Source organism: Erinaceus europaeus, chromosome 6, assembly GCF_950295315.1.
Source record: "Erinaceus europaeus chromosome 6, mEriEur2.1, whole genome shotgun sequence".
NCBI lineage: Eukaryota > Metazoa > Chordata > Mammalia > Eulipotyphla > Erinaceidae > Erinaceus > Erinaceus europaeus.
This window is the reverse complement of record NC_080167.1, coordinates 54105338-54130444: the sequence shown is the minus strand read 5'-3', so window position 1 is coordinate 54130444 and position 25107 is coordinate 54105338. Positions and strand designations below refer to the sequence as shown.

General features: G+C 42.3%; 1 protein-coding gene, 1 long non-coding RNA gene and 1 other non-coding gene across 5 annotated transcripts in view; 1 reads left to right on the top strand and 2 right to left on the bottom strand.

The window, feature by feature from the left end:
- Nucleotides 1-25107, top strand: part of RSU1 (Ras suppressor protein 1) — a 148435-nt gene that overhangs the window by 68604 nt on the left and 54724 nt on the right. For both annotated transcript variants that reach the window (XM_060192231.1, XM_007526187.3), the window contains one exon: nucleotides 5285-5417. In XM_060192231.1, the coding sequence (XP_060048214.1) occupies nucleotides 5285-5417 (133 nt within the window). The remainder of the gene's footprint in view (nucleotides 1-5284; nucleotides 5418-25107) is intronic.
- Nucleotides 812-955, bottom strand: LOC132539120 (U4 spliceosomal RNA). Its single transcript, XR_009550426.1, has one exon. It is a non-coding gene; the product is annotated as a U4 spliceosomal RNA (small nuclear RNA).
- LOC132538936 (uncharacterized) lies at nucleotides 6804-20729 on the bottom strand. Of its 2 annotated transcripts, none has more exons than XR_009550260.1 (5): nucleotides 20533-20729; nucleotides 16537-16671; nucleotides 16264-16377; nucleotides 8824-9009; nucleotides 6804-7114 (listed from the first exon to the last, which is right to left on the bottom strand). It is a non-coding gene; the product is annotated as an uncharacterized LOC132538936 (long non-coding RNA). The 2 variants fall into 2 exon arrangements; XR_009550261.1 differs by lacking the exon at nucleotides 20533-20729 and adding an exon at nucleotides 17808-17885.

Below are 25107 nucleotides of genomic sequence, written 5' to 3'. Positions count from 1 at the left end.
TTGTTTGACTCACTTTGGAATACATAGCCTTTCCCAAAGATCTCATTTATTCTTTTTTTCATAGTTGATTCTGGTGATGTCAGTGGGTTAGGCTTGAGGCAGGGAGAGGACCCTGTAAAAATCTGTGCTCTGTTAGGTGCATGGTTAAGAGACGTGTTTATCTCTAGCACCTGTACCCCGAGTTTCCTTCTGAGTCAGACACTGTGGAAGCTGTTGTCTGGTCAGAGACTCTTCTCTTAGTGGCCCTGCTCCCTCACCAACAGAAAACATCACACTTCTGACTTTTTTTTTTCCTCACCGAGGTTATCACTAGAACTTCATGTCTGCACGATCCCACTACTCCTGGCAAATTTTTTTTCTTCTTTTTAAGATAAAAGATGAGAGACAGGAAGAGCAGGAGAGAAAGACAGAGAGAAGGAAGGATACCACAGCATTGCTTAGGAAGCTTCCCCTTTTCATGGTGCCCCCATGTGGTGGCCAGGGGTGCAGGCCTAGGTCGCCTTCAAAATGTGTGTTCTACCCTCCATTTACTTTTATTTATTATTATTTTTTTTCAGGTTTCCACCTTTACTGTACTTGACATGCAGCTATGTATATTTTTGACATCGTGGTTACCACTGGGGCTCAGTACCTGCACAAAAATGGCTGCACTACTCCTGGTGACTATTTTTTATTTTATTTTTTTCTTTTGATAGAGACAGAAATAGAGAAGACTAGAGATGAGGGGGGTAGAGGAAGAAAGAGACACCTGCAGCACTGTTCCACTGCTTGTGAAGTTACCCTTCCCCATGCAGGTGAGGATCAGGGATTTGAACCTTGGTCCTCGTGCGTGGCAGTGTGTGCCCTCTACTGGATGTGCCACTGCCAGCAGGCTTCTGTATACATTTCTTTCAATTAGCAATAATCGCGCCTTGGATAAACCTCATTGGCTATGATACTGCCACTGCACAATGTTGTTAATGTTTCGGGGGCGCCAGCAGGCCAGGCTAGCGTCGCGGTGGTAGACAGAGACAGACTCGGGGACACACGGCTGGGCTGAGAAGCTGCAGTTTAATCTTTATTCACGAACGGGCAAATCACCACACCATGTGCTTCCCCATGTTTTTCCTTCCACCGGTGCTGCTGGGACTCTGGACGTCCTTAGCATACGGGGCGGGGAGAAAGAGGGGCGCGACACTAGCAAGGGCCAAACCATTTCTCTCAGAGGTAGGGGGAAGGGGACCAAATCAACATGAAGAATGCCAACAGCGCAAAGCTCTGTACACATTTCTTAATGCACCGGTGGAATGAACTCAGGACTTGAAACATTCACCAGACCCACAGTGCCCCCTGAGCAGTCTTCTGGGAGAAGATTTTCATTCTTCTTATTTAAGAGGGTGAAAGACAGATAAGAGAGAGGGTTAGAGAGATAGACAATGTGTCAAGACACCTCAGCACTGCTCCTCTATCCATGGAACTCCCCTAGTTGCCGTACATGGTACTTCTGTATGGTGTCCAGGCCTTGCGTAGGGCTAGGCAGACACTCTGCTGAGTGAATTCTCTCATGGAGTTCTCAGTCCAAACCTACTGTTAAAGAGAAAACTTTTCCCAGAAATTTCCATGGGATTTGTTTTTTTAGGACAAGTAGAAATTGAGAGAAAACAAAGTCAGGAGTGAATAAGGTCAAAGAAAGAACCCAGTATATAGCAAACAAGATCCCAAGAGGAAATAAGAATTGGAAAGAAATTTCGATGAAGGATCAGTTTCATTCTTGGGAAGCATAATAATAGTAATAATGATAATAGTCCCCTGCCCCAGTAAAGTTAAAATCAAAACATAGAAATGCAACTCATTGCTGTCAGGATGACTGACGCTCAAGGTAAGAGGCTCAGCAGAGCAGAAGACAGACAACTCTTGGGTTTTCGTTTGCCCTCAGCTGTGTTGTGAATTATGGTTTACAGAGGAAGTCCATTAATCCACAAAAGGTTTCATATATGATGAAGAATGGTTAATCATTAAGATGAGGGAATTGACAGTATTGACCATCTTATCTGCTTTTTTTTTTGTACTTAACACTAAGATATTCTGAGTAGCTCTGAAATGATCGTGATGAATTACTTAGTCTTAATATTTAATAATATCTGTTTTCTTTAAAGGCAGTTTTGTGAAATTGGAATAACTTTTTTATTGGCCTTTTCCTATTTCACTTTTTGAATAGTTATGTGTTCTTATGAGAAAGTAAAGACAACTCCAGAGTAGCAATTTCTTTGTTTTAAGAAGTATTACATTAAATTCCTAGTAAAATTTTTCAGTTTTTATTGCTGCAGCACAGACCCATGAAGAAATTATGTGGTTCGTGGTATACTTGCATCCTACAATGTGTTTTCTTCATTCTGAGTTATCAGTTACAACAAAATTGATAGCAGAAACTCAAAATAGACCAAAGTTTTTCTGAAGTAGCATCTTGGGAAAAGTTATGTCTGGTTATCTCTGTCCAAAACACCCTGGGCTGTGGACCAGATGTCTACAAATGGCCATGGAGACAAATTTTAGAGAAAGGATTTTGATGAGTCTGTTGCCTGGTAAAACCATATCTATCTCTGCTGCTTCATTTTTCTTTTTTGTTTTTCTTCTTTTTTTATATTTATTGAATTGAAACAGAGAGAAACAGGGGAGGAGGAGATAGAGACAGACACCTGTAATGCTGCTTCACCACTTGTGAAGCTTCCCCCCTGTAAGTAGAGACCAGGGACTTGAACTTGGGGTCTTTGTGCATAGTTGCCTGTGAACTCAGCCAAGCTTGCCACCGCCTAACCCTTGATGCTTCACATTTCTTCTCTCTCTCTCTCTCTTTTTTTTTTTTTTTTTGCCTCCGTGGTTATCACTGGGGCTCAGTGCCTGCACTATGAATCCACTGCTCCTGTAGGCCACCTTTTCCATTTTGTTGTCTTTGTTGTTGTTATTGTTACTGTTTGTGTTATTATTGCTGTTGGGTAGGACAGAGAGAAATCGAGAGAGGAGGGGAAGGCAAAGAGGGAGAGAAAGCTAGACACCTGCAGACCAGCTTCACCATTTGTGAAGTGACACCCCCTGCAGGTGGGGAGCCAGTGGCTCGAACTGGGATCTGTCGTATGCTTTACATTGGTTTGTCCTAGCCCTCCCCCCGCCAAGAAAATTGGATCAGTCCTGTTAATTTCGCGGGCTTGCTTGGCCCCGCACCAAGGAACCCCGAGAGAGAGTTCCTGAGTTGGAGAGTAAGGGAGAGGGTTCCTGAGTCCGAGAGTTCCTGGGTTCCAGAGTACGAGAGTCCGAGAGTTCGACAGTGCCAGGGTGGAAGGGTTCCGGAGTTCCTGAGTTCGAGAGTTTCAGGGTTTCAGAGTAAGAGAGAGTCCCAGAGAGACAGAGTTCCTGACTTCCAGAGTAAGAGAGGGAGTGCTTGTGCCGCCGCAAAGAGACAGCAGAGTTCTGTTTGGTGATTAGTTTGTCTTAGTTTGTGAATCGTTGTTCCTGAATAAAGAAATACAGCTGCCCTGCCCAGCCGTTGTCTCCGCGTCTCTGTTACCCGCCCGCGAAGCCAACCCGGCCGGCAAGAGTCCGAAAATTTTAACAACAGGGATCCTTATACAGATCCTTGTGCTCCGTGCCATGTGCGCTTAACCCACTATGCTACATCCCAGCCCCTGATGCTTTACATTTCTTTTTTTTTTTAATTTTTAAAATCTTTTTATTATTGTAGTTATTATTGTTGTTGTCATTATTGGATAGGACAGAGAGAAATGGAGAGAGGAGGGGAAGACAGAGAGGAGGAGAGAAAGATAGACACCTGCAGACCTGCTTCACCGCCTGTGAAGCGACTCCCCTGCAGGTGGGGAGCCGGGGCCCGAACCGGGATCCTTATGCGGGTCCTGGTGCTTTGCGCCATCTGCGCTTAACCCGCTGCGCTACAGCCCGACTCCCGATGCTTTACATTTCTATCCTTGTCTCTCTCTCACAGACAAACATGTTAGAAGAAATTCTTTTACATACTACCTTTTCAGTTTTTGTAGAATCCAAAAAGAGAGAGAGAGAGTGAGTCAAGGAATCAATAGATGATATTCACATTGAGTGGTGAGTGGGACTTGCTAGCTTCTTTCCTGATGCCATCAGGAACTCACCCCTGGCTGATCTGTCTTCACTAGGCACTGTAGAAAGAAGACCAGGCTGGGTGTCAAGTCTTCTTTTCCATTCTAAGAAGAAAGACTAGTTGTGATGAAATAGAATGTAAAGAATGTGGAAGTCGGTGGGGAGAGAGAAAGAACCAAAGTCTTGCTCAAGTCTGGCACGAGTTGGTGCGAGGAAATTAACTTGTGTCTGGAACTTTGCATTTGCAAGTTGGTATCTAACAGGCTCAGTGATCTCCCTGACCCCAAGTCTCCATCCTTGACTATAACTTCCCCATTTCCATGCTTTTTAATCTGTAAAGTGATGGTAATAACTGACCTTGGTGATTGCTGGAGAATCAAAGGAGGGAATGTTTCCAAATGGGATTTTGTAAACTGATAAGCTCTCTCTGTGAGTTTCTATCATTACTATGTTAATGAGAGCTGTTTAGTGCTGATTCTGAGATGTGCTTGTGGTAGCTGAGTAATGCAGTAAATAATTGCAGTGGCACAATACTCTTATCTTCCTTGTCCATGGTCTATTCTGCTGGATGCAAAAACATAGGGTTGATTAGATTAGGTTTAGATCACACTGGGCCAGGGGTGATGAACATTGTTAAGAGAGAATTTTAGGAGATTCTGGTGTTATCGCTGCTTTCAATCTGGCCATTTTAGGCACTGTAGCAAATACTTAAAAAAATAAAGTGGATTCTACATTTATATCTTTCAAGTTACCTTCTTTCCTACTCCCTTCCCCTCCCTTCCTTTCTCCCTCCCTCTTTCTTTCCTTACTTCCATCCACCAGGATACTATTGATAATGTTGAGCACTATGACTTAGGGTAGGAATTTATTTTCTTTTTGAAAAGAAAAAAGATTTTACTTGTTTGTTAATGAGATAGAGAGAATCATATAGCATGTCTCTGGCACATGTAACATTGATGATTGAACTTAGGACCTTATGCTTGAGATTCCAAGGCTTTATCCATTATGCCATCTCCCAGACCACTAAGAAGGTTTCTTTAAAAAAAAAAAATAGATAAAAGGAAGGAAGGAGAGAAACAAACAAATGTACTACCAGTTGTGTTGTAGTTATTGGCAGGACCTCCTAGATCTGATTGATAGTGCATAAAGTGGCCTTCACCATTTTTCCATTCTCTCTTTTCAGGAAACTTGGATTTGACTGGTCAGAAGCAGGTTTTCAAAGCTGAGAACAATCCCTGGGTCACCCCCATTGCCGACCAATTCCAGCTTGGTGTGTCCCATGTGTTTGAATATATCCGTTCTGAGACCTACAAATAGTAAGTAGACTATGACTTTCTAAAGTCATCAGCTGTGGTTTTACAGTATTTGAAATAGTACCGTTTTCTGAGACTGTGATGTGACATTGTCTGGTAGCAGTGAGCTCATGGCATTGTTTAGTGCTTTATTAAAAACCATGTGTAGTAACTGTCAGTTATTTATAGATTGTTTTTAATTGCCATTTTCAAAGGGAATTTATACCAGTTTTGTTGAGAAGTTTTTAAGGTATTAAATTAGTTGAATATTCATGACACTGAGGAAATCCACCAGACACATTAGGATCAGAATGCACTTTTTTTCTCCTTTGAGTGCAAAGAATAACAAATGTTATGAACAAAATAGTTAATCAGTTTATAGAACCAGGAGAAGCTACTAGGACAGCATTCTTCTTTTCTTTAAAAGTTCTTTTGAAGTTTTTTACTTTAGTGTAATGATAATCTATCTTTGAGAATAAGAAAAGGCAGATGCAGGAGGAGGAGGAAGAGAAAGAGAAGGAGGGGGGGAGGAGGAGTAGTAAAAGGACTGGGACTCAGCTAGCTGAAAGCCATGGCATCACAATCCCTCAGATAGTTCCAGGGCTCAAAGGCGACTCTGGGGAGGGACTCAGCCCTCACCCCAGTCATCCCACCTGCCCTGCTGCCCTTATTCCTCCTCGTGTTCCTGTCTCATGTTATCCCCAGTCTACACTGAAACCATCATTTAATGCCTCAGCTTTTAGAGAAGAACTAGATTGTACTCGAGGTCACATAGAGTTGGGCCTCTCCCATTATGAGTACCAGGAAAATCCCGCTTCTCAGCACAGCACTCATTTCACTCCTACCTGGTGGTGCGTCAGGGGCAGAATTAATCATCAGGGCAAAATTGATGTCTGTCAGGGGCTCCTCTCACTATATACCCCGGGACACACCTCCAGGATTTGAAAGGTTCATATCACCTCCAACAGAGTCACATAGATGAGCCCCCCAAAATAATGGCATTAAAATAGATAAAAACTGGGGGACCTGGGAGGTGGCACACCTGGTTAAACTCACATAGTACTAAGCACGGGGATCCACACAAGGATCCGGGTTCGAGCCCCTGGCTCTTCTCATGTAGGGGAGTTGCTTCACAAAGCAGGTTTGTAGGTGTCTTATCTTTCTCTCTCACTCTCTGTCTCCCCATTCTCTCAATTTCACTCTCTCCTATCCAATGAAATGGAAAAAATGGCTTCTAGGAGCAGTACATTCATAGTGCCGCACTGAGCCCCAGTGATAATCCTGGAGAAAAAAAAAAAAAACCTGCCTAGAGGGAGGCATAGCCTCATTTCTGAAAGCAATTTAAACTTTGTTTAAGAGTTCTTCTAAGATTGTTCTGTGGCACTGACAAAATATATCTTAAAACTTACCTTAAGAGTAAAATGAAACAAGTTACAGAGTATGTTATTGTATCATAAGCCACAAAAATATATGCAATTCTGTTAGACATAGTGGTTTTTTAATATGAATATAGCTCAGCCTTGGAAATTAGTTTAGTAAATTATGAAAATGTCTGAAAATATAATTGCAAGTTAGCAGATTATTGTTCATTTTGTTCTCCTTAAACTGTTAATCATTGCTGTCATTGGTTTTGGATGAGGCTCTAGTTTCTTATTGAAGATGGGAGTTCTGTGGAGCTGGCTTTGCAGGAGATGTTTTCAGAAAGCCATTGGTGTGGCAACCTGCAGAAAAACACAATCTTCTGTTATTCCAGAATTGGGGAACACGCTATGTTTATTATTCTGGTTAGCATATTTTACTGTATGTTAATCTATAGTTTACAGAGAGTTAGAATACATGTGTACAAAAGTACTTATATTTTTATTTCATTTTGAAAAACTTAAATGGGTCGATTTCTGGGTTTTGTATCCCTCAGAGCCATTACTGGGTAATTAATCACCGTTAGTCCCTCTTGAGAGGGTATCTGCTTATTTGAACACGGGCATGTGGTTTTGATTGAATTAGTAGTGGAATGGACAGGACTGTGTGACACATTGAATCAGAAACATGTGATATGCATATTCTTACCTCTGTTGCTATACCCTAGGCAGAAAGAGCAGAATAATCTTAAGCAATTTGTATATTTGCTTATGTTTTCTATTTCATTGCCTTATAGGAAATACTCGTAAATTGACACTTAAAAAGTTAAGGGTGCTAGGCTAACCCGACTGGCTGCTGTTAGAGAAGCCTCTGTGTGGCTCTGCTTGGAGGAGGCCCATTCTGGGAGCTGGGGCTGGAGGGGGTGGAGGGGGATGGTCTGCCAGGGCTCCTCTCAGTTCTTCTCTGTTGTTCTTCCGTTCTCTGATTTTTCAAGTACCCGTCCCCTAATGTGGACTGCTGACTGAAACACACTTAGTTAAACTTAATTCAACACTTAAATTTCCTTTTTGTTTGTTTATTTAATACTTGTACAAAAACAGCACTATTGCTTGGAGTGTGTGTGCATGTGTGTGTGATTGAACCCAGGTGTGTGCAGGTGACACAGCTCTATACCAGGTCTCCTTTTCAATATGAGTAGATGTGGCTATTCATGTAGATTAACACACTCGCTTTTAAGCATTCATTACTAGTATACAATGGTTCTTAAAATCAAAGCTCATTTCCATTAATATATATTAATATGTCCCCATAGAATAAGAATCTGACTTAATTCTTTAATTTCAGTTACTTTTATAAGTAGCCACTTTTTAGTTGAAGAGCAGTTTCCTCCTTCCCATCTCCCAAAAAACAATCATCACAAGCAGGTAATTGGCTACTTTTTTTTTTTGCCTCCAGGGTTACTGCTGAGGCTCAGTGCCAGCACTACAAATTCACTGCTCCTGGAGGCTATTTTTTTCCCTTTTGTTGCCCTTGTTGTGGTTGTTATTGTTATTGTTATGGCTATTGTTGTTTGATAGGACAGAGAGAAATTGAGAGAGATGGGGAAGACAGAGAGGAGGAGAGAAAGGTAGACACCTGCAGACCTGCTTCATAGCCTGTGAAGCGAACCCCCTGCAGAGGGGAAGCCAGGAGCTCGAACTGGGATCCTGATGCCAGTCCTTGAGTTTTGTGCCATGTGCATTTAACCCACTGTGCTACCATCCGGTCCCCCCATTGGCTACTTTAAAAAGTTTTTTATGTGTGGCAGCCTTTGAGAAGACAGTTTACTTCTTACAGTATAAGCTCTGATCAATATTTTCACATAGAGACCTCTATCTTAACTCTTCTACTCTAAAGCCTGCACTTGCTAACCACTACTTCTTATTTTGTTTGTAAACCACAAAAATTCCCCTCTTAGTAAAAGTCCTTTATTTGTAGAGAGCTTTAGACTACCACAGAAGCTTTTTAAATTTTGTTTCAGATTTAGAATTATAGTGAATTACTGTTTGTTTTTAACCAATTAATACATTACCTAAAGGAAAGCAGCTGAAGACTTAGTGACACATTTCCTTCTCATCCTGGGTCTCTGGTCAACCTTCCCAGTGACCTTCATGTTCTAAGCACCTCCTCAGAGGCCTTCTGAGTCTAGAGCAGAGACAGGCAGGGAAGATGGATTGTCTGGCTTCCAGATAATAATGAACTGACTCCGAGAGGGGACCTGGACATTGGAGACAAAGCAGAGAAGTCAGCGGACAGGAAGAATGAAAATGCTTTGAGATGATCGAGCTTGATAAAGAGATGAACTTGGGCCACAGGCAGGGGAGCTGAGGGTGGGTGTGGCTGGGCGGGTGGTTCAGGAGATTGCTCCTCTGAGCACATTGAGGGCATTCATCATGTCTTTTGCATCATTTCTCAGGTGGAGCCTGCTCCCTTTGTTCATTTATCGTGCTTTCTGCGAAGGGAGCGAGCTGGCTGGTATCATTACTTTGCCCGTTCATTATGAGCTCTTCCCCATCTGAAAGTGGAATAATTTCCTGCCGGGCAGGGTTGTTAAGGACAAAAGCCTAAAAGCCTCCACGTTGTCAGACACTGTGGAGTTTCCACAAGCCCCTTTACCTCTTGTTCTGGTGCTTTTCTCCTTGTGCACCCACCTTGATTTCCTGTGAAGCAGAACTATGATCGAAGAGTCACTGCTTGTTCAATTTCCAGAAACTAGATTCCTTTTCCCTCCCCAAGAGAAGTCAGGGTTGGAGTCAGGGTCCTTGACAAGATTCTTTGTGAAAGGGAGCAACTCACACCTTTCACATTTCCATCAAGGGAGGTGGCTAGAAAGTGCAGAGCTATTTTCCAAACTGACAAGTTAACTCTTAACAAAAGGAGAGGTTTGACAAATGTTCAGCTGAAAATGTGTCTGTTGAAAGAGGCATGTTGAAAAGGCATCCCGTGAAGGCTGCAATTTGCGAAGCAGGCCTGTCCTTGTGTCTTATTTCCAGTGTGGCACCTCTCCAAGGAAGCTTCCCCATCTTTCTTTCTGGCTTTTTCTTCATTTCTTAAGATTTCCTTATCTACTAAATGAGAGAGAGAGAGAGAGAGAGAGAGAGAAGGAGGAGGAGGCGGAGCAGGAGGAGGAGGAGGAGGGAGAGGGGAAGTGGAGAGGGAGGAGAATAATGAAAAATCAGAGTACAGCTCAGATCTAGTAGAAGGTCAGGAACCTCTGGGGTCTCAGACATGCACATTCTGTATTCTAAGGGCCCTTCCTTTTTTGTGACTTCTCTCTCTCTCTCTCTCTCTCTGCCTCCAGGGTTATCATTGAGCCTCGGTGCTGGCACTACAAATCCACTTCCAGTGGCCACTTTTCCCATTTTACTGGATAGAACAGAGACAAGTTGAGAGAGGAGGGGAAGATAGAGAGGGAAACAGAAAGATAGACTCCTATAGACCTTCTCTTGCTGCTTGTGAAGCATCTCCCCTGCAGGTGGGGAGCTGGAGGCTTGAACCTGGATCCTTGTGTGAGTCCTTGTGCTTAGCACTATGTGAGCTTAACCAGGTGTGCCACTGCCCGGCCCTCTCTTGTGACTTCTCTAAAGAAAGGGATCATGCTCACCTGCCTTCTGCTTTGCTTTTCTGTCTCAAGTAGAGATCAACCATAACATTCATATTAGTTAATGGAAACATTTGCTTATTGTACATACTTGGGGCAGTTACCGAAGTGCCCACTCTGTTATCCATGGAAACATTTAGACAGAGCAGAGTTTGGTGAGTGGTGGGCAGTGATGAGGAATAAAAATGCTGGCAAGTTATTTTCACTAGAAATCCAGCCAAATGCATCAGTCTGTTGGATTTGTAAGGAATAATACTTCTGTCTTCATTCCTGTTCTTCAGACTGCTTTACTTATAGTATTAAAATGAAGTGATTTGTTTATTCTGCAATACTGGGCAAACCTCATATATATTATAATGGACATAAATTGGCTATATTTGACAGCTGCTATATCCTCTAGAGACTGCTGAGCCGGTGGCCTAGAAGATCCTTAAGTAACAGTTACTTTAGGTCTACCAGAAGGCTAAAGCATTTCACACCTAGTAGGAGATTCTGTTCATTTTAAGACAGACAGTCCTTTCCAGAAGGAAATCATATCTAACAACAAAAATGGAACTTCTTGAATTCCTATCATTTTCCAGTGAAGTCTAAATTTATGCACAGAACTAGAAGATGGTTTATAAATATTCCAGAAAGATGGAGGGGAGAGTTAAACTGCCAGGACCTTTCTAGTAGTTAGTAAATTTTGCATGGCAATGATCAGCATGCAAAATAATGTAGACTTCTTTGTTTCATTACTGTATCTGGAAAATAGCTCATATTTAGCCAGAGAAAAAAATACTATTCCTTTATAGTCACTATGAAAGTTAAGAACCTATTTATTTTCCTAGAGCTGTTGACATAAAGATTGTTTTTATTTTTGAAAGTTGACTACATACTGAGTCCCTGGTAATTTATATTTCCTTTAGAGACGCTATGTATGTAGATTTTGGTTCCCTTTTTTTAAGTTAATAGTTGTATTATTGCATTGCCCTGATCATTCAAAGTATAATTCAAGAATTTGATGCCTGTAGACCTATTTTCATACAGAAATGTTTCATTTGCTTAATAGTTCTAGGGATATCAATGAGGAAAAGGAAGCCTATATTTTGTGCTTTGATTTGTCTGAGTATTGTGGCCCATCTCTGTCTCATTTTCTCTACACATGGTGACATTGCCTACCAGTCCTTCTCTAGGTAGTGACAGAAGTGAAGAGTCAGAACATTTTTCAAATTATGTTGGACAAAATGTCAGTTGTTTAACTTGATCTTTGATTTTGTCTCTTAACTCTTTCTCTGATCAAAAGCTGTTAATTGCACTGATAAATTAATACTCCCCCCCCACACACACTCTACAGGAAGAGAGGATCTGGGTGGTGGCTCACCTAGTCATGCACCCATGTCACCATGTGCAAGGACCTGGGTTCAAGCTGCAGGGCGGGGGAGCTTCACAAATGGTAAAGCAGTGCTGCAGGTGTTTCTCTTTCTCTCTTGCTCTCTATTTCACCCTTCCATCTCAGTTTCTCTCTGTCTCTATCCAATAAACAAATATAATATTTCTTAAAATTAAAAAAATAAGAAGAGGAAAGTCTCTTAGAAGAAAAATACATAAACTTACTTTTCCAAAGATTTTTTGATGGATTGCTAAATTAAATTTAAAAGGATTTTACTGTTGTGCTTTTTAACTAGTTTAGTTCTGTTATTCAGATAGACATCAGAAGTCACACTTTTCTTTGTTAATTTTTACAATTTTTGCTGCATGTAGCTTCTTTAAATGTATTTTTATTTAATAAGACAGAAATCGAGAGGGAAAGGGAAGATAGAGTAGGAGAGAGAAAGAGAAACACCTGCAGCACTGCTTCACTGCTCATGAAGCTTCCCCCTTTGGGTGCAGACCCGGGACTTGAACCAGGGACCTTGTGGATGGTAACATGTATGCTCAGCTGGGGGCGGCATTGCCCAGACTCCCCCCACCCCCCGCCCCCGCCACATATAAAGTTTTTAAATGTCTTTTAAAACTGATTTTTAAAAATTATGGTATTGTCCACTGTACAGAGTGGTTCAGTTTTTTGTTTGTTTGTTTTTCATCAAAGATGCTTCCCACTGGCTCTTTCCATCTGAACTACAAACTTCTATACACATACCCTGAACCTGTAAACATTGAAGGTGGGCCCTACCAGGGTTTAAGAACCAGTTTCAGGCAGCTAAATGGCATTCCTGAAGGCCTCTAGAAGCCGCCATCTTCTAGCTTCTCTGGAATGTCCTCCTCATACCTGTCCCCTAGAGACAGACACAGATGAAGGAAAGGTTCTTCATGTGTACCCATGAATTCTCTTGCTTTCAGATAGGCCATTGACCCCTCAGCCCTGGTGGGCTCAGGTTTAATTGATAGCAGAAGTGCCATCAGTGCAGTCTGCCTGCATCTCACTCAGCACACTTAGCACAAAGAGTCATGAAGTCCAGGGAGACAGCTCAGTGGCAAAGCATGGGATTTGCACACATGAAGCACTTGGCTCAGTTTCTTGCTGCAGGTGTTTCTGTCTCTCCCTCTGTATTTCACCCTTGCATCTCAGTAAAATAAGTAAGTAAAAATAAGTAAATTCTTTCTTTTAAAAAAGTAGATGTGAATAAATAGAGAGAAAGAGAAGGGGAAAAAAAAAACACCCCTGAATCACAAGGAGAGGAGTGATGTTTACTTTGAAGCTGGCAGCACAAAAGGTTTCCATAAGGTTGAAAAGCAGCATGTGTCTCTGTCCACATGCTATGGCTCTTGTAGGTTGACTGTCACACTTGTTTTCCTGTGTCTGTACAGTATAACGTGTGGTTTGATACATTGTAGTATTGGTTTATGGTAAGTAGAACGTAGATAATTGGTTGACAGTTGGCAGGAGGAAAATAAAGATAGGCTAGGCTTGAGCTAGACACTCCAAGAAGGAAATATGTCTGGTTATTTTCTCTTTGAGAGGATCTCTTCTGAGTTCAATGCAGTCCCATTAAACTATTGACAATTGACTCACACAATGAAATGAAATGGATGGACCAGTGCCATGTATCGATAACCTTTATTAGCTCCCAGTAATCTTAAAGTTCAATGCCTGATGCTTTCTCTCCAGCCAAGATGAGTTATTGCCTTCACTTACTATTTTTATTTGAGAGATAAATTAATAAGTTGTGTATTATAACCAAACAAAACTGTTTCGATTGTCTACACTGTAGTATCTTCTTTTTATTTATTGGATGCTGACTTCTTACTCAGCTCTGCTCTCTTAGTCTTACCCATTATTTTCAGACATTTGTTTTGCTGTTGTTATTGTTGTTATAATTTTTGTGATTAAAGGTTCTTCTGTATTACCAGGTATTTTGATTTAGAATATGTAGTATTATGAAAGGAATTGAAATAAATCACCATTTATTTATCAGATAAAAAACTTAAATGGCGTTATGATCACATGACTGATATAATAGCTTATTCATCATGTACTAAGGTAATAACTGTACACATTTGAGGCCAGGTGGTGGCACACCTGGTTGAGCGCATGTTACCATGCGCAAGGAGCTAGGTTCAAGCCTCCAGGGCCCCCTGCAGGAGGAAAGCTTCAGAAGCAATATGGCTGTTCTGCAGGGGTTTCTCTTTATCTCTTCCTCTCTATCTCCCCTTTGCTTTCAATTTTTCTCTGTCCTATCAAATTAGAAAAATAAGATTTTTTAAACCTAAGACTATTTAAAAATAATCTTTCATATTCAGCTATGTTTATACATCATTTCATAATGTTTTTAAATATTTATTTTAAATCTCAAATAAATTTGAAATGTATTCTGTCTTACATGCTTAGCTTTTAGAGTTGTCTCTTCCTCTGGAAAGCATATGGCTTCACCACTGTTCTATTTGAGGGACACATGTGACACTGTTTCCAGCAGAGGGGTCAGTGCCTTTGTCAGTAATCTCCTAAGAACGAACCTTGTTGAAGCAGAAGCTGCTTAGAACTGGGAGCCCTTTGGGAATGACAGAGACCCACTCAGTCACTTGCTATGCTATGTTTGGCTGGAGAATTTAGGTCATGAGGCTAACAGAGCAGAAGCCACTGGACCCCAAGTTGTTTCTATCCCAGGAGTCTTCTGGAGGGAAAATGGAGTTGAGAGGACCTGTGTGCTTCTTGTTTGCTTCACATGATGGAATGGGACCCCACTGGCCAATGTGGTGCCTTCTTCCTGGGGCCCTGGGGTCCCAGGTGGAAGCACTCTGCCACGGAGGGTGTGAAGTCTGGGATTTCCAGTAACTGTGCCCACAAGTAGCCATTATAATTTCTTTTCCTTTTCCCCCATTGTCTTAGGAAGTCTCTGGAATCTTAACAGGCAACATCTGATTTCTTGTGACAGGCACAAAAATCTCCTTTCCTGTAATTAAAACAGGTTTGTGAAAGCATCATTTCACAGCATGCACTGGGAATCAAGGTGCAGAGACATCTTCTGTGACACCCTCAAGACAAAGAAGGGAAGGCAAGGTCTGGCCTTCCCTTGCTGGTCCCAGAGGTGGCTTTGTGAGATGCAGATGACTTTATCACACAACTCGGCTGCTCCTCTATTTTCAAAGGCAGAGCTTCCACTGAGACCACCTCTGAGAACCACCCCAGCAATAACTCCCGAGCTCTTTCTTTTCCTGGGTCTTCCTGGGTCACACATTGATCATGTAGATCAACTTGTTTCTTTTTATTTAGTTTAATTTTGAATTGTGCCCCCCCCCCCCGGTTTGGATTTATTTCATAGATTTTTTTTTCAACCCGAGGGAAGATGATGATGATTCTGAATATAAATGGTTACAGGAAAATGGATACAAGATAAAATGACCAGATCAACCTTTTTCATTCTATATTTTATGGAATGTCTAATAGATGTTTGGCAGTAACTTATTCGTACACATGAATTCCTGACACTTTCGATTCTTCAGACTTATTAATCAGTGTAGTCAGCATCAGAGCAATTTTATGAGACTTACCAGTCATCAAAAATTTATCATCAGATAAATCAAAGGAACAATGAGCATCTTAATAGGGTGGAGAAAGTGGCATGTAGAGGATCGTTTAAGACTGTGCCTTTGTCAGTTGGGTGTGAGATTTACAACCTGTATCAGAGAACTTACTCATAATTCCATGCAAACAACCTGCAGGGTGCTAGCTATCTCTTTGTTTCCCTCCAGTAGGTTACTGGGTTTGGTCTGACAACAGTGAGATTGAGAATAGTTGGCAACACCAGGTTCAGATTTTAAAAGAGTATCCATATTTTTCTAAAATTTTCCGCTCTGCAGTCATCCAAAGTTAAGGTTCCCTTTGAGATGAGATTGCTAAACTGATTCATTGAAAAGGCATAGAGTAACAGCAGTAGACACATTGCCTTTCTAGTGGCTGGATTCCTAGTACCTGGGGAGTGTGAGACCCAGGACTATGTCCCCCGAGTTCTGAGCTCTGTTTCTGAAGGTCTATGAGAAAAACTTGGGCATTTGGCTTAGCAATAGAGTGCTGGTCTAGCGCACAGATTTTTAGTTCAGTCCTCAGCACAGCATGTGCCAGAGTTGATGCTCTAGTTCCCCCACCTCTCCCCCCCTTCCTCCCCCCCCACCCCCCAATAATAAGTAAATCTGAAAAGGGAAAGACTTGTATCTTCATGGTGTGAGGAAATACTCAGAAGGAAGTTACTCTGTCCTACTCTTTCTGTCCTAGTAACAGGACAGAAGGGTGTGGCAGTGTCCCTAATAAGAGCTGAGCCAGTGCCTGAGATCCTTGACTAAGCTCCACAGGGGAGTGAGCACTGAAGGCCAAGGCTGGGTGATGCCTTCAGAGGTATACCTCCTCCCTCCCCAGATGTGCAGCCTGTCTGGAAGCCTTCCTCCCATGTTTACCTACTGAATCTTGGGATACTTCTGGTTGTTGCTTCACAGTCCACTTCCTCTGGGTTCCTTTTATCATTTTCCTTCGGAGCCTTTGTTTTCTCCTTTGCAGTGATTTTAATGATGCTAATAAGACCAATAAAAATAAACTTACTGAGTATTTACCATGTGACAGACATGGTGCTAAATACATTATATTCACTATTCTTCAGTGTATATGACTCATTTTTCCCCCAGGAATATTATCTGTATTTTTGGGTTAAGTGCACTTTTTATTTCTTCTACCTTGAGAATCTGGGATCCTTCTGAAAACATGACGTATGATTCCTGGTGACTGGGCTTTGCATGGATTTGTCCTCTGTGTCTTCTTATAAATAACCCATTCCATACACAGGGACCTCTGACAGCTTGTCCTGGTTTCTACATGGAGAAAAAAAACATACTGGTGTCCAGAAAAGGTCAAATTGTAATTCCTTGCCTTTTGCTGCTACTCAATAAAGTGTATTCAGAACATCAACACACACTCTCAATGTGCAGTACTAAGCTAAGACAATGTCTTTGTGAAAGTTTTCTGATTGTTTTGTTTTGTTTTGTTTTATGACTCTTTTCTTTTGACCACACTAAACTCAACTATAAATGAAACAGGTCCTTAAATACACACACACAAATGTTTCTCAAAAGTGAGAAACCTTGCCCCAAGTTGAGGTCATTTTGTATGCCTTCTCTTTGTTTATCAGGGGAGTATTGTGAGTGTATGTACAAGTTTTAGGGATAGGATCTTGGTGAGTGAGCAAATGCTGTCAGGTTCAAGCCTCCAGTACCCACCTACTGGGGTGGGTGGGGGCTTCAGGAGCAGTGGAGCAGTGCTGCAGGTGTTTCTCCTTTTCTCTTTGCCTGTCTCTGCCTCAATTAAAACAGAAAGAAAAAGGGGAAAAGATGACCATTGGGGATGGTGAAGTTATGTAGACACCAAGCCTCAGTGATAGCCCTAGTGGCAAAGAACATATACTGGGGGTATTTATGAAGAATACACAGCTAAGTAGGGCAGTGTTCTCATCTCTAGAGGAGGAACTGGAGCTCTAAAGTCAGAGAGGGGAGGGCACAGTCTCTACACTTTGGTACCTGTTGAGTGTATTATTTTGTACATCTATTAACTATGCAATAGATAGTATTTTGAAAAGTAACAATCTGTGGGACCAATGAAGTTAAGAAAGAAGAGACCAGAAGGAATGTAGCCATGTAATTGATCTGTTATGATGTTGCTTTTCCCTTCATTTCCTTAGATTCACTGGAGTTAATTAATTAATTAATTAGTTTTTCCATGAGTGAGAAATCAGAACACCACTGTCCTCTGGCATACAGACGTATGGAGATTAATCCTGCAGCTTTAAGGTCTGGACATGCAAGTCCTGTGCTCTGTCACTGTGCCATCTCCCCAGCCTGGAGCTCCTTTTCACCATGTGTTCTTTAACCATGTACACCCAGCACCTTCTAAAAGCATGTCCTGTGTCTTGGGAAGACCCAATATGAATGAGAGCTTGGGAGGCTCTTCCTACCTTTAACACATGAATCATACCTGTTCTTGGCTTCAGCACTGGGCTGTCTTCACATGGTTATAGGACATGAGGCTTTCCTATTTCCTTGAAGGATCTAGAGAAATATGTAATTTTTTCCTCCTGAGTCCAACATGATATAGACAAGGTGGCCCATTCAGTAAAGAGGTGACAAAGGAAGTTGAGCAAGCCAGTCAAGACATCCTACTTCTGCTCTGGCTTTCTTTAAAAGCAGAGGGTGATTTTCCTCTCTTGAATTGGGTTTTTATTTGTTGTTGTTGCTTTGTTTGATTTTTGAGCTGGGGTCTCATGTATAAACAATCTCACTGTTATAGTCCACTCTGTCATTTAAAGAGATACCACCTCACAGGAGCTTCCCCCAGCATCATAGCCCCTACTGTGCAGTGCCTGGGTTCAAACTCAGACTCCGCACATAGAAGGTCACTCACCCTCCCTGCTGAGCCATCTGTCTGGCCCCTCACTTAAGGTGCTCACTGACTTAAAGGAAAACTTGTCTGTATATAAAGGTCATGAGGGTTTTGAAATTGGGAAGGATAGGTCTCAGAGGCATTCATTCTGTGTCAGAGGATTAAACCAGGTGCCCAATTTCCAGATACGCAATAAGGGATTTTATTATACTTCTCTCTGGTTGAAATTTTTTTGGCTCTAAGATGACGTGTGTGTGTTTCAAACTGTTTATGGGGGATTACGAACATTTTTAATCTGTTCTTGTGCATTCTCAATAGAAACTGCGTGAGCGGTGATCTTTTAATAGCGTATGTCTTGCAACTAGCCATTTTATTTTGGTACTAAATTCTAGATAATTCCTAAAGGAATGCAAGTTTTGTTAATAAAAGTTTTCATTTGAAAACACTTTAGATCTTGAGGCTGTTCTTTCTTTTTTTTAATTCTTTATTGGGAAATTAATGTTTTACATTCAACAGTGCATACAATAGTTTGTACATGCATAACATTTCTCAGTTTTCCATATAACAATAGGACCCCCAAGATCCTCTGTCATCCTTTCTGGACCTGTATTCTCCCCCCTACCCACCCACCCCAGAGCCTTTTACTTTGGTGCAACATGCAAATTCCAGTTCAGGTTCTACTTGTGTTTTCTCTTCTGATCTTCTTTTTCAACTTCTGCCTGAGAGTGAGATCATCCCATATTCATCCTTCTGTTTCTGACTTATTTTACTTAACATGAATTTTTCAAGTTCCATCAAAGATCGGCTGAAAACTGTGAAGTAACCCTTTTTTATAGCTGAGTAGTATTCCATTGTGTAAATATACCACAACTTGCTCAGCCACTCATCTGTTGTTGGACAACAGGTTTTGACTATTACAAATTGTGCTGCTAAGAACTATGTGTACACAGATTTTTTGGATGGGTGTGTTGGGTTCCTTGGGATAGATCCACAAGAGAGGAATTGCAGGATCATAGGGCAGGTCCATTTCTAGCCTTCGGAGAGTTCTCCAGACTGTTCTCCAGAGAGGTTAGACCAATTTACATTCTCACCAGCAGTGTAGGAGGGTTCCTTTGACCCCACAACCTCTCCAGCTTTTGCTGCTGTTACCTTTTCTTGATGTATGACATTCTCACAGGAGTGAAGTGGTATCTCATTGTTGTCTTTATTTGCATTTCTCTGACAATCAAAGACTTGGAGCATTTTTTCATGTGTTTCTCAGCTTTTTTTTTTTTTTTATCTCTTCGGTGGTGAATATTCTGTCCATATTCTCTCCCCATTTTTGGATGGAGTTATTTCTTTTCTTCTTACTGAGTTTGGTAAGCTCTTTATTCTGGTTACTAAACTCTTGTCTGATGTATGGCATGTAAAAATCTCCCATTCTGTGAGGGGTCTCTTGTTTTGGGCAGTGGTTTCTTTTGCTGTGCAGTAGCTTTTTAATTTGATGTCCCATAGGTTTATGCTTGCCTTAGTCTTCTTTGTAATTGGATTTGTTTCATTGAAGATTTCTTTAAAATTTATGCAGAAAAGAGTTATGCCAATATTTTCCTCTAAGTATCTGATAGTTTCTGGTCTAACATCCAAGTCCTTGATCCATTTGGAATTTACTTCTGTATTTGGTGAAATATAGTGGTTCAGTGTCATTCTTCTGCATTTTTTAACCCATTTTTTCCAATACCATTTGTTGAAGAGACTGTTTTTTCCCCATTTAATAGTCTTGGCACCTTTGTCAAAGATTAGATGTCTGTAGGTGTGGGGGCTTACTTCTGGGTTCTCAATTCTATTCCACTGCTTAGTGTGTCTGCTTATGTTCCAGTACCCAACAGTTTTGATGACAATGGCTCTATAATACAATTTGATACCTGGGAGTGTGATGCCTCCAATTCTGTTCTTTCTTCTCACAATTATTTCAACCTCTGTGGAGAACAGTCTGGAGAACTCTCCGAAGGCTAGAAATGGACCTACCCTATGATCCTGCAATTCCTCTCCTGGGGATATATCCTAAGGAACTCAACACACCCATCCAAAAAGATCTGTGTACACATATGTGTGAGTGGTGTGAGTGCCTCCACAGGGGGTTAAAGGGGGTTCTGGGGCCATCAGGAGAGAGAGTGCTGCTCAGGGTAGGTTATGAAGTCCCCAGAGACTTTGTAAACATCTGAAATGAAAAGGGGCCCCTTCTTGCTTGTAAAGCAGGGCCCCATGATATGGAGACGCAGGAGGTGCTTCTGGGTGGGTATGGTAGTGGGGCCTAGAAGTACCTCTGTAAAGGAGAGCTCAGCACACAGTCCGTGGGGTTGTGGAGGAGGAGTTGGCCTGGTCCCTTTGCAGCTCCCAAGTGCACAGCGTTCTACTGCCATGTTTTGAACATGCCCCCACCGTGTCTCCCCCCATATGTGTTTTCATTAGCTTCACAGCCTGGGCAGCTGCTCCCCCCCTCAGTCCTGTCACTGGTGAAGGCAGTGGAAGGACTGCCACTGTGCTGGCTTGTGGGGGCTGCCCAGAGCAGGCCTTCTGTGACCTCACAGAGGCCTCCTGGTCACCTCCACCTGCTCCTCATACAGTGGTCATTCTGCTCCCCCAGTGGAAATCCTGGGGCCCCTGGGGTGTGGGGGAGAGGCAGTTGGCAGAACCCCCCACCAGCACAATGGAGGAGCTCCTGGCTGAGCTGTGTGTGTGGGGGGGGGGCTTGATTGAAGGATAATTTTAACCTATTTATCTAGAGCATTAGGGGGTGAGGCTCTAAGGGTCTGGATGCAACAACTCTTTTCATCTAAAAAAAAATAAGATACTCAAGTAGACCAATTAGAACCCAAAATAGGCATCCAGCTTTACTCAGCCTGTCATCTTTCCAGAAGAGAAAGGCTCTCCTCCTGGAGACTGTGAAAAGGGGTAGAGCATGCCACAGTGTGACAAATGACTCTTCCTCCTGGCATCCGCACACACCCACTGGAGCACTTGTTTACAGCAGGGTGAGCTGAAGTGGACCATCCTGACTCCGGTTGTCAGGGTGGCAGCCTGACACAGCAGCTGGGCCAAGATGTGTCCCCACAGGAAGTGACATCAGCTGTCCCAGGAGCGTGAATGGGCTTTTTCTCCCTGTTATTATTTCTGGCTTCCTCCTCCTTATCTACCTCTTCTTCCTCCTTTACTGTTTATCTTATTATTAAAATCATAGGAGAATGAGCCAGGGACATAGCACAGAGGTGCAGAACTCTGTGCCTAAGGCCACATAGGTCCCAGGCTCAGCCCCCAACACCACTGTAGTTGAGCAGTGCCCTGCTTCACCCTTACTAGAGTAACATAAATGAAGTATTTTTAAGTTTAAAATGTAAATAGGTCATATGAGAGAGAGAAGCCATGAGCCTCACTTCTGTACATACAGTGCCACAGATTGAATTGTGAACATCAGACTTGGCAGGTTTTGCATTCAGTCAGCTGAGCTGTTTCTTTTCTGGGGTTGTTTGCTTGTTCATTTGTTCGTCTGTTTGTTTATGGGGTCAGAACTTCAGATATGTGTAATTTCACCAAGCTCAGGCTGCTGCTTTGTTCAAATGGAGAGCGAGAGAGAGAGAAAGAGTGAGAGAGACACAGAAAGGAGAGAGAAAGAGAGAGACACCATAGCACAGAGCCATCATGCTCACAGCAAGGCTTGTGTCCACCCCAGTGAGCTCTCCTCCCCAGCCTGCCCTTGTGCATTTCTGTTGAGTAAATGTGCTCTCATCTTCTCAAATGTAGAAGGCTTTGTTCTTTTCTTCTTCTTTTTTTAACTGCTAAGAGATGCCCCTTAGTTATTATCTGTACCAGAGCTCATGTCTGTCAGTCATGGGTTATGTTCCATTTAATCTACTCTTCAGTTCACAGAATAGCCAGACATCTTATGCTTAGTCTCTGATGATTTAGACTGTTAATTTTAGAATTGTGGAATAAAATATTGTTCTCCCCCCCCACCTCTCCAGTTAAAGCAGACCTTTATGGATTTACTTATAAACTATCAAGATGTCAAGCAGAAGTCTGGAAGTTTCTTTGGAAACATACAATATCAACAGCACTTTTACTACTGACTCTTTTTTTTTTTTGCTAGATTGTTTAAATGTGATTTACATCACCAAAAATAGACTTCTGAAGCCATGAGAAAGATTTGCCAAATCAGAGACACCTAAGAATCTATTAGGTGTTGGGACAGTTGGAAGCTGGCAATATAGTTCTCATGGAGCCTTTGTGTAGTTGATCAGAAGCTATCTTCACTATTTTAACAAAGTATAAGGTACCTTCTTTTTTAAAAAGAAATTTATTTATAAAAAGGAAACATTGACTAAGCCATAGGATAAGAGAGGTACAACTCCACACAGTTCCCACCACCAGAACTCTGTATCCCATCCCCTGCCCTGATAGCTTTCCTATTCTTTATCCCTCTGGGAGTATGGACCCAAGGTCACTGTGGGATGCAGAAGGTGGAAGGTCTGGCTTCTGTAATTGCTTCCTCGCTAGACATAGGCATTGACAGGTCGATTGATACTCCCAGCCTGTCTCTCTTTCCTTAGTGGGGAAGGGATCTTGGGAAGTGGAGCTCCAGGACACATTGGTGGGGTTGTCTGTCCAGGGAAGTCTGGTCGGCATCATGCTAGCATCTGGAACCCTATCCAGAGAATCCCAGGTCACAAGCTGCTGCTTGTTGGAGCTCATGCCAGCCGCTGCTTCTAAGTCACCACCTTGGCTCAGCCCCTTGGCACCTTCTTTTTCAAGTGAATAATGGTAGCTGATCGTGCCTCTTAAGTATGTGTCCACAAGGATTTCTAGGTTTACCTTCATCAGAAATTGATTCCTCAGAGTTCACCTGTGCTTCTTACTGAGAAGTGCCTTTTAGAGACCCTATGGCTCTTGGGTCCAGTCAACAGTGAAATTGCTTCGTCTTAAGCTTGTGAGAACCCTATGGCATATGTATTAGCTTGTTCCAGCTTCATGGGTACATCAGAATGCTATTTTGGTCAAGATTTTGCAATTAATGGGGGGGGGGGAACCTATTATTATTTCAGAGCCTCTTGCCTACTTGTATAGTCAACTCATTTTTTGTATGTAGTCCCAGGGAAGTAACCAAGGGCCTTAGAATGTGTGAGATATTCTTGAACAGTCTTTTTATTCTTTATTTTGAGAGAGTGAGAGGAATGGGGAGGAGAGACACCAAGGCAACAACCCACCTTTCGTAGAGTTCTCTTGTTGCCTTCCATGCTGTTCCGGTAGCAGGACTTGAACCCGTGCTCTCATGCATGATAAGGTCTGCTCTTTACCATTTGGGTTGTCTCCCAGGCTCCTCAGTTCATATAAATCATCCCAAGAAAGCACTTACACAAAGGAAAAGAAGCCCCTGAAAGACTTGATACAGGAGAGACTATAGATAGATTGTTGAACTGAGGGAGTTTCCAAGGACTGTATAGTCTGTACAGTAATTTGAAGCCAATGGGAGGTGATAGGGATCCAAGACAGAGCCTGGGCAAGGGGTGTGCCATCTACCCATCACTGGAAAGCAGACTGCACAGTCTGGCTAAAGCTGAATGGAACGCAACCAAGGAGGACTCTTATAAAGCAGGGAGATCTCCAGATGCTACCCCCTCAGACACAGTCAGAGCTGGACAAAATCAAGCTCACCAGGACAGGGTGTGGATGAGGAGATCTGGCTGATTTGGTGAAAAGTGTGTTTGTAATTTGTCCACTTCCTGTGTACAAATAGGGATGTAAGTTGATAATTCCTTTAAATCATGGAAACTGTGACCAAAGACAGTCAAATTTTGAGCCCTGTTTCTGGAACCTGGTGGAGATACACACAATCCTCTCTGGGGGAAAGTGCCAGCAGCCCCACCTCCCCCAGAATTCCACAGATCCAGTGCTCAGGAGCTCAGTGCAAACACAGAAGTCTGGTAGAGAAGGCTTTGCTGAATATGCTCAAGATTATACGGTCATATTTAAAAAAATGAAACAAGTGGTTGGGGGAAGTATCTGACCTGGTAAAGGGCAGGACTTCTGTGCCTGAGGCCCCTGGTTCAATCCCCAGGGCTACACATACAGGAGCAGCACTCTGGTCCTGTTCTTTCTCTCGCATGTGACATCAAAGAAGCCTTCAAAAAAAATTAAGAGAAAACCACAGCTCCGAAAGTGACCAAGGAAAAAAAAATATTGAAAATGTTAACTGACTTTTTCAATTCTCCATTTTCAAGTCCCTTTCAGTGTCAGGTTAGGGCTCTGTGTGTTCATGCTTTTATTAGCCAACAGCCTGATTATTAAAAATTCTTGCCACTTGCATTAAACTGCATAATCAAGTTAGTGGCTTGGTGTATGGAGCATGGAGCAAGCTAAAGGAAGTAGGAGGAGGTGGTTCCATTTGGGGGAGAGCCCCCCCCCCACACAGATTTGAATACTTGTCAAACTTCATGGCCGTCGGCGAGGCCGGAATCAATATTTCTGCCTGCGAGTCACCTGACCTGTGTGTGAGATTAATGTGGCTCCTGTTGGACCCTGTGTTCTCCATCAGCTGAGTGTGAGCGCCTGTCACTCATAGTTTGTTTTTCGCTTGTTAGACTGACAGAAAAATCTCTGCAGAATAAAGAACCAGTTTTCTGAGCATATGAAGCTATGTTGCATTTACATATTTCCAGGATTTAAAGCCAAGGGTGGTTTTCCTTGAATCATTCTTTATCAGTTGGCTTCTTCCATTCCTGTGGCATCGAGAAACTTGATGGACAGCTGCTCTGTCTGCCCTTGATGTGTTTCGGCTGATTGCTGGTCTGTTGATTAAAACATTTGTGAAGTGGGAAAACTTAAAAACTAAATTCAGTGATGTA